The 7467-nt window shown below is 49.2% G+C and overlaps 3 protein-coding genes across 4 annotated transcripts; 2 read left to right on the forward strand and 1 right to left on the reverse strand.

Annotated features, from left to right (window-relative positions):
- The first annotated feature begins 121 nt into the window (after positions 1-121).
- cfap298 (cilia and flagella associated protein 298) lies at positions 122-2138 on the forward strand. 2 transcript variants are annotated; one of them, XM_037268901.1, is made up of 8 exons: positions 122-235; positions 620-777; positions 865-1032; positions 1115-1182; positions 1254-1412; positions 1490-1621; positions 1696-1791; positions 1892-2138. In XM_037268901.1, the coding sequence occupies exons 2-8, from the start codon at positions 639-641 to the stop codon at positions 2000-2002; spliced, it is 873 nt and encodes a 290-aa protein (XP_037124796.1). In that variant the 5' UTR covers positions 122-235; positions 620-638; the 3' UTR covers positions 2003-2138. The 2 variants fall into 2 exon arrangements, with proteins under 2 accessions (XP_037124796.1, XP_037124797.1); XM_037268902.1 differs by having other exon boundaries at positions 127-235; positions 616-777.
- Positions 2139-2231: 93 nt separating this feature from the next.
- haus1 (HAUS augmin-like complex, subunit 1) lies at positions 2232-3955 on the reverse strand. The gene is made up of 9 exons (XM_037268903.1): positions 3803-3955; positions 3555-3729; positions 3333-3468; positions 3103-3237; positions 2888-3011; positions 2716-2781; positions 2576-2647; positions 2438-2485; positions 2232-2345 (listed from the first exon to the last, which is right to left on the reverse strand). Exons 1-9 carry the CDS (start codon positions 3821-3823, stop codon positions 2301-2303), a joined length of 822 nt encoding a protein of 273 aa, XP_037124798.1. The 5' UTR covers positions 3824-3955; the 3' UTR covers positions 2232-2300.
- A 32-nt stretch (positions 3956-3987) lies between these two features.
- Positions 3988-6467, forward strand: mis18a (MIS18 kinetochore protein A). Its single transcript, XM_037268908.1, has 5 exons — positions 3988-4651; positions 4914-4980; positions 5164-5286; positions 5454-5556; positions 6183-6467. Exons 1-5 carry the CDS (start codon positions 4408-4410, stop codon positions 6252-6254), a joined length of 609 nt encoding a protein of 202 aa, XP_037124803.1. The 5' UTR covers positions 3988-4407; the 3' UTR covers positions 6255-6467.
- The last annotated feature ends 1000 nt before the right edge of the window (positions 6468-7467 follow it).

Below are 7467 nucleotides of genomic sequence, written 5' to 3' on the forward strand. Positions count from 1 at the left end.
ATAAAAATGAAACCGAATGGTCTTGGCTTTTACGTTAAATTAGATTGATTTAATTTGCAGTTCCGCCATTGGCCTCGGGGTGGCAGTCCTGCAGCGCCGCTCATGTCGACCTGCCGTGTTTAACGAGAACGATGAAGAACAAACCGGAAATGAGACGATCCAAACACGAGTTGCCAGTCACCAGTTGTAAACAAACGTGAGTGTGGCTTTTTGTTCGTGTTTGGCACCGCAACAGGTGAGTTTGACTGAATTAACCAAATGTGCCACACGGGACGAGCTAAAAAACGATTCCGATGCCCCATTCGAATTACTTTTTATATTGTACATGTTGAACTATTAAATGTGTCCGTTAAATACGGGTGACTTTCTTTTACAATTGCGATATTAAGTTGGAATTTGACATTTATGACGATTTAGGAACGCTTTTGAAAGTTGTTTGGCTGTCATTCTTCCGTTTTATGGTAAACTCGCAATCCAAAGCTTTAGCTTTTGCTTGTTCTGGAAGCTTCGTCCGTTGCCATGGTAACGTTGTGTTGCCCGGTGGCATTTGACCCCTCAACGCGCGCTGTGTAGCCAACATTGTTGATTGTGTGTGTGTACTTTTTTTGGGGGGAGAAAGGGAAGACTTGTCTTCCAAGATGGTTATTCTTCACGTGAAGCGCGGGGACGAGAGCCAATTCTTGTTTAGCGCCGGCGTGCAAGATGCTGTCGACGTGCTTGTGCGTGACATCGTCGCCATTTACAATGGGAGGCTCAAAGTCGACAGAATATGTGCAGGTAAGACATTTAAAGAAACTTAATTTAAGTTTATAGGTGTGTGTGCGTGCTTGATAATGGGAGGGGGGGGGTTCCTTCTGGTTTCAGAAATGGCGGAGTTAGCAGCCCACGGCATCACGTTGCCGCCCAACATGCAAGGGCTGACGGACGAGCAGCTGGTGGACCTGAAGCTGAAGGACGAGTGGGAGGACAAGTGCGTGCCCAGCGGTGGCGCCGTCTTCAAGGAGGACGACGTCGGCCGGCGCAACGGACACGGTGGGCAGACGGACAACTTCCACAGTGTTTTTATTTTTTCTCTCGCTGTAATTCACTTGGTGTGTTGTTTTCTTTGCGTCAGCTCCCAATGAGAAAATGAAAGCCGTGCTACTTAAAACGGTGGACGAGGCAAAGGCCCTCATCTCCAAAGTAAGTCTGCACATGAATTGCAACGGCAACGATCCACGATGCTAACGCAGCCGCGCGCCGGCCTTTGGAAGAAACAAGCCGAGGTCAACGTGTGCGTGACCATGGCGATGGTGAAGGAAGCCCTGGCCCAGCTGCGGGGGGCTGTCATGATTGTGTACCCCATGGGCCTGCCTCCTCACGACCCCATCCGAATGGAGTTGGAGGACCGTGAAGACCTGTCAGGGACACAGGTGAGACGATTTTGGGTACACCCATTACATTTTCACCAAGGCCAAATGAGTTTAGACCCCGCCTCCTCTTCCCTCAGGCGTCGCTGCAGGTGTTGGAGGAGTCCGAGTGCCAGCTGTGGTGGGCCGCCAAGGAGTTGCAGAAGGACAAGAAGCTGCAGGACTACATTGGCAAGAACGACAAGACCAAGCTGGTGGTCAAAATCCAGAAGGTAAGACCGGCCATGTGCGCATTGTTCTTGCCTCTGTGCTCATGTTCTGAAGCTGTCGTGCTGTTCCGCCGCAGAAAGGACAGGGGGCGCCAGCGAGGGAACCTCTGGTCACTGGTGAGCAGCACAAGCAGATGATGATGCACTACTACAGGCGGCAGGAGGAGCTCAAGGCGAGTCGGGTGTCTCCAAACAACTTCGGATGGACACAATGTGACATGTTTGCGCTTCATCAATGTGTTGACTGTCCACGTTTGTTGTTGTTGCTTTTAGAAATTAGAAGAGGCAGACGACGACAGCCACATGGACTCGGAGTGGTCTGATCGGCAGGCACTCAAAAGGCAATTTCAAGGCCTGACCAACATTAAATGGGGACCCAGGTAATGGTTTTGATTCCCCCAATGTTTCTCGATGTCCGCCCGCCCATCTCCCTGTCGACGAAAATCCCAACAACACACACAGACAATAGAACGATGTTAATAAACGGCTGAATTTCAAAGAAGCCCAGGATTTGCCTTAAGAACGCCTCCGCTAGCTTGATGCGAATGAAAAACAGGCTGACAGACAGCAACGATGGCAACGTGCTCAAGCAACACAAATTGGGACACAAGGCCACGTCCATTTTTGGGCTTTATTTGTCAAATATGTACAATAACATTCCTTTAGGTCTCATTGCTTAGCATCACTGGAAGTCTACGTACTTCTCCAGCTGGGTGTTGAGCGCCGCCTAGAAAAGGTAAAAAGGAAGTTGTTTTTATTATTTTGTTTCCCAGCCAAATTTTGGTTCAAATGAGCACATTCTTGCGGCCAAGCGCTTACCAGTTCTCTTTTAGCCTCTTCGATTTTGACTAGAGCGAGAGACGGGCTCTGCGGTAGAAGAAATCATTTTGAGCAAACAAAATTCAAGTCCAACAAAAGAACGTCGTTTAAATTCAAAAACTTGGAAGCCAAACTAACCGGGCTGAGGTCCAAGAAAGGCTGCAGTTCCTTCTTCAGGTCTTTGATTTGGGCTTGTAGCTCGGTCACTTCCTACTCGGGGCAAGACAACAGGAGTGAGACAAACATCTGCAAAGTTTGATGATGTCACTCGGGCTCACCGCTGAGAGTTGCACTAAAGCTTGATGGCTGAGCGACTCCTTCATATTCCTGGCAGCCAGCCGAACCTGACCAAATCGATAACACGAGAATTTGGTGGCGCAACATAAAGCATCATTTTCTCAAACGGAAAAAAATAGCACATCTTGTTCTTTTGGAATGCGAGTTTCCGACCTCTTGGGCCTCCCGTCTGTGCTGGATTTCTTCTGTCTTGGCTTTGATGAAGTCCATGTTGAGCTGGCGCTTCTCGGTGATGGCGCTCACCACCATTTGTTCCTGATGCATTTTGCTCACGTCCCTGCAGAAGGGATGAGTGGAAACTTAAAAACTTTAAAAATAAAAGTCCTATTCTCTCAGAAGATGTGTAGGAACATGAAGAGCTTGCATACTCCTGCAGTTGTCCTCTGAGCACCAAGACGGCGCTCAGCTTCTTCCTGAGGTTGAGGAGCTCCCGGTCCAACTTGGTTTCGGACTTCTCTTCCTCCAGAAGCTCGTCGCTCAGCCGGTTCAGCGCCAGCGTCAAACTGCGGAGCACAGCGTCACCTCTTAGCGGCTAGCACACTGATGTAGCATCCACAAGCAGGGGGATCATTCTGGCAGGCGTAACCACGATGCATACCTGCAGAATGACGTGTCTCGTACCGCCAGGACCATGGCGCTGTCCACCAGAGAAGATAAGTAGTCCGTGCAGGATTTGGGCAGGCTGGCGAGCGACACGCCCAAATCTTCACGCAGAATGGCCTGGAGGTGAGCGGCTGGAGGAACACGGTGAACATCAAATTCATTTAGTTGCGCTTGGTCGACTTGAATCAGGGTTCCACTGTTGTGGCTTCTGCCTCACCGTCTGCCTGGTACTCGGCCGCCTTTTGATTAAGGTCTTCGGCGAGCAGGCTGCCGTGTTGGCATCGAGCTTCGCTGGATTCGGCGAGCTGGTCCAAAATGTCCACCGTCCGGGCGGTCACCTCGAACTGCGGAACCGCCTCATCGCCGAACACCGCCGCCAGCCAGCGGTTCACCTAAACAAAGTTACGGCATGAGCACGCCAACCAATGTAACGACGGGAACTTGAAGCCACACGAGGCTCTTTACCCTCTGGAGCTTTTCCGACATGGCTGAAGAAGTTAAGTAGGTGCAGATGTCAACAAGAGCTCCGTGATGCTTTTCAATTTCGCGCTCGCCGTTGACGTATAGATTTTCCCGAAACGCTTCCGTGTTGTTATTGCAAATTTCCGGGTTGTTGCCCAATCAGACGACAGAAACCTTTTTTCATACACAAATGCTGTAAGGGCTTGTGTGAATTAAACGCGTGATCTATAAATCAATTTAATTGTATATTAATGCATTAAAGTCAATACAATAAAGTTTATACACATTATAAACTATTAATTAAAAACGAAAAAAAAAATCGGTTTCCGCCTTCCGCAACTTTACGATACAAAGATGAAATACTAGTTCAAGAAAATTACACCCCTTACCCAAAATCCGCTCTATTAGAAAGAGACAATTTCAAAGTAGGAAGGAAAAACTATCAATGAACAAGTAAACTAATATTATTCCACCCGTTTTAACTACATTTGAGGATGTTTGTCCCTCGGCCGCCACGTTCACCCGAGATGGAAATTAAAGGGAGGTGAACTATCTCTTTTCCGGTCGCTATCCTCGCCTACGCCGCGAAGATTCAAACGGAAACAGAAATGGCGGCTTGGGCTAAACATCCCACGGACGGCATGAAAAGTCTCAACGATATGTTTCAAACGTTCAGCGTGGACTCCAGCGACGTCGAGGAGAGGCTGTTTCGTCCCAATGTAACGGTGACTAAAGAAGAGGACGACGACGACGGTCCGGTGGTGTTCATCTGCGTCAAATGCAAGTTGCCCGTCGGGGATTCCTTGTCGTGGGACATCAGCCAAGATGGACAAACTCACATTCAGCTCAAGCGTAAGTTTTTGTTTTTTTTGTCTTTTACACAACTTCGACTGAAGTAAATAAATGACGTCACTGGCTCGTACCTGTCCCAATGGCAGGGCAACACTTTTTCTTTTCTAACCAAAGGTTTTTATTATCTTACATGGCGCAGTTTGGTGTCCCTGGTTCCATCTACGCCCACGATTAGGGACAAAGTAGAACATTCATCAGCACCACCATGAATGATTCCATAGTGTCCCCATTTGACGCCATGCTTGTTTGTTTTGATTTTCAGGAGTCACCAACAACGTCCTGGTCACTCAGAAGACTCGTCTGCATGAATCCAGCAAAGGTTGTCTTTGGTAAGACACGTTGGAGTCAGTATAGCATATTCATGTGGTTGGCAAGTCGTTTCTGAGGTTGGAATCTCAGGCTTGCATGGCTTGTTCCAAAATAATCCAGCTTCCTTCCACATGCCAGAAACCGACCATGGGAAATTGGCCCAGCTGAGCTGAGACCTGTCCATTTTTTTCTCCCCACACCAGTCTGATCGTGGATTTGTTGTGTGTGGGATGCCGCACAGTTCTCGGGATGATCTATAGGTCTACGCCCAAGAACTTGGACCACAAGAGATACACCTTCTGCTTGAACGTGGCCCGCATTGACAGGCAAGTTGCCTTGAACTTGCCCTGCATGCAGATTTGCTGGGCTATGACTGCGAATTGTCACACACTGTATAAATGTGACAGCTGAAAACAAAAAAATGTCTGCAACAGATACAGAAAAAAGCCTCCAGTAACAATATAACACAATTGTTTGTGTGTAATATTTGCAGTTACGTGCTGGGCTCGGCGAGCCAGAAGTTGTCAGCAGAGGGCCCCAAAGAGCAGCTGGTGACCCTCGAGTACAGAAGCCAGGTTGAGCAATTGCTGACTGAGGTAACAACAAAGACAAAAACAAATGTGGATTGCTCCAGCTTGACCACGCCTGAGTCGAACTTGACAAAAATGATGTCATGGCATCGTTTGTTAATGATGACATCACTCCGGCTTGGGGAGATTTACCACTGAGCTTCGCCACAAAAGAAAAAGATAAAAATGAGCTCATCTCAACACACGCTCATCACATCTGCATTTTTCCCCTCGTTTTTTATTTTAATCTTATAATAACCGTACCCCACAAAAATTGAGTCCGCAGGGTGTTTGCCTTTTTTATGGCCTTTGTTTGGTGGGGAAATCAGTACTTGGATTGGCCTGTAGGGGGCGCCGTGGTCGAGCCTTTTTCCAGCGGGGAGACAAAAGGCTGAGCTGGAGAAAAACATGTTGTGCATGTGCTCAGCTTGCACATGTGGACAGGAAATGAATTGCTCATGGTTTCGATGAGGAGCTGGACCTAATCAAGTGGCCAGAATGTTGACGAGCCACATTGTCCTTTTGTGGGAATGCAGCCCTGACATGACACCTCTTTAGCGTGCGATGGCTGAGGATGTCTGCCTCCCATTCGAAAATTGACCTTGCTGCCTTTCTTGCTGCTTCTTTTAATTTCCCACCTGACTCCCCCGCAGATGAAGATGATGGTTGTTTCCTTGGCGCAGCATGTGGAGGAGCTGCAAAGCGCTGCTCAGGACAAGGCCTGAGCGCGTGGCAAGCCCAAAAGCACGCCGGCTCTCTTCCTCCTCCTCCTCCTGGAGGGCAAATCGCGTTCGTCAGCACATCGGACCTCCTTTGAGGTGTATTTTCTTCTCTAGCGTGCATGTTTGTGCAATCACGTTTTCATCATGAGTGTTTTGGTTGCTTTGTGTTTGTTATTCAGTTGTTAAGCAAATAAAGTGTCTTTTGTTTTATATATATCTGCGGTCACCAAAGTTTTTGCCCCTGGGCCCCATCTCACGTAAGGTGTGCAGATTTTCAAAATAAAACGATTGTCGGACTTGAAGGCATCGTCGGGCATTTGAACTTAAGACGGATTGGGACAAATCAGGGTGAATCTGTGTGGACGCGTAAGAGGCTGTGTGGGTTTACAACCTGCACTCTGAGCTTTCCTTGGACGCGAGTCTGTTTTTGTGGCGGCTGTTTTGGTTAGCAACCACATGCAAATGTAACAAAAAGCTCCGCCCCCTCCCTTTTGTTGTTGTCATTAGTGGAGAAAAACAGTGTTAAGCATTTTTAAGTGATCCGGATAATCCCCGCGAGTCCGTTGCGCTTATCTGCTTGGGGCCGGATGGACTTTTGCTTTCGGGGTCTTGGCGGGCGTCGATAGGCGGAGCCGTAATGTGTCTAGCGAGGCTCGCTAGACAGTCGTCAACCTTCCCCTCGCCTGCCCATCCCGCAATGCTGCCGCCGCCACGTCCAACCGGCGTGCCTTACCCTTGCAGCGGTCGCCGGGGCAACAGGCACCACGCGCTACGCCGGCTGGCCCGTTGCCTCTTCAGGATGATGTCATTATGTGAGGTGATACCAGACATTTTGGGTGTGACCACAAAAAAAAGTTACTCCTCTCTTTTCTGTTATCCCCCTCCCCATATTTGAGAAGGTGAGGTCCTAGTACCCGCTCACACTTTGCACGCATTGCACAGCTTGCTGCCTTGATTGCACCAGTTGGGGCCTGGACCAATCATCTGGGTCGTCAAGACCCCCTCGCCCCCCCCCCCCCCCCCCAAAATGAATAATACAGGCAGAGACAGCATCTCCTCTCCGCTTCCTATGTTGCCATGGAGGCTATGAAGCCTCCATCAGCCAATCGCGTCGCCTCCTGCCTGCTGCTGCCGACCAATGGCGGCTCCAGCTGTTGCCACAGACACCGGCGCCTGATTGGCTCTCAGCATCTCTTTCATGACTTTTCTGGGGGAG

The sequence above is a fragment of the Syngnathus acus genome, chromosome 14, assembly GCF_901709675.1.
Source record: "Syngnathus acus chromosome 14, fSynAcu1.2, whole genome shotgun sequence".
In the NCBI taxonomy this organism is placed as follows: domain Eukaryota; kingdom Metazoa; phylum Chordata; class Actinopteri; order Syngnathiformes; family Syngnathidae; genus Syngnathus; species Syngnathus acus.

What these genes read in the sequence shown, in the direction of transcription:
- cfap298 (XM_037268901.1), top strand. Translation starts at nt 639, where the DNA reads ATGGTTATTCTTCACGTGAAGCGCGGGGACGAGAGCCAATTCTTGTTT. An exon ending in AGTCGACAGAATATGTGCAG is followed by an intron (nt 778 to 864) that starts GTAAGACATTTA and finishes TTCTGGTTTCAG; the next exon opens with AAATGGCGGAGTTAGCAGCC. An exon ending in TGGTGGTCAAAATCCAGAAG is followed by an intron (nt 1,622 to 1,695) that starts GTAAGACCGGCC and finishes GTTCCGCCGCAG; the next exon opens with AAAGGACAGGGGGCGCCAGC.
- haus1 (XM_037268903.1), bottom strand. Translation starts at nt 3,823, where the DNA reads ATGTCGGAAAAGCTCCAGAGG. An exon ending in CTCAGAGGACAACTGCAGGA is followed by an intron (nt 3,012 to 3,102) that starts GTATGCAAGCTC and finishes TCCCTTCTGCAG; the next exon opens with GGACGTGAGCAAAATGCATC. An exon ending in ACAGACGGGAGGCCCAAGAG is followed by an intron (nt 2,782 to 2,887) that starts GTCGGAAACTCG and finishes CGATTTGGTCAG; the next exon opens with GTTCGGCTGGCTGCCAGGAA.
- mis18a (XM_037268908.1), top strand. Translation starts at nt 4,408, where the DNA reads ATGGCGGCTTGGGCTAAACATCCCACGGACGGCATGAAAAGTCTCAAC. An exon ending in TCCAGCAAAGGTTGTCTTTG is followed by an intron (nt 4,981 to 5,163) that starts GTAAGACACGTT and finishes TCCCCACACCAG; the next exon opens with TCTGATCGTGGATTTGTTGT. An exon ending in TTGAGCAATTGCTGACTGAG is followed by an intron (nt 5,557 to 6,182) that starts GTAACAACAAAG and finishes ACTCCCCCGCAG; the next exon opens with ATGAAGATGATGGTTGTTTC.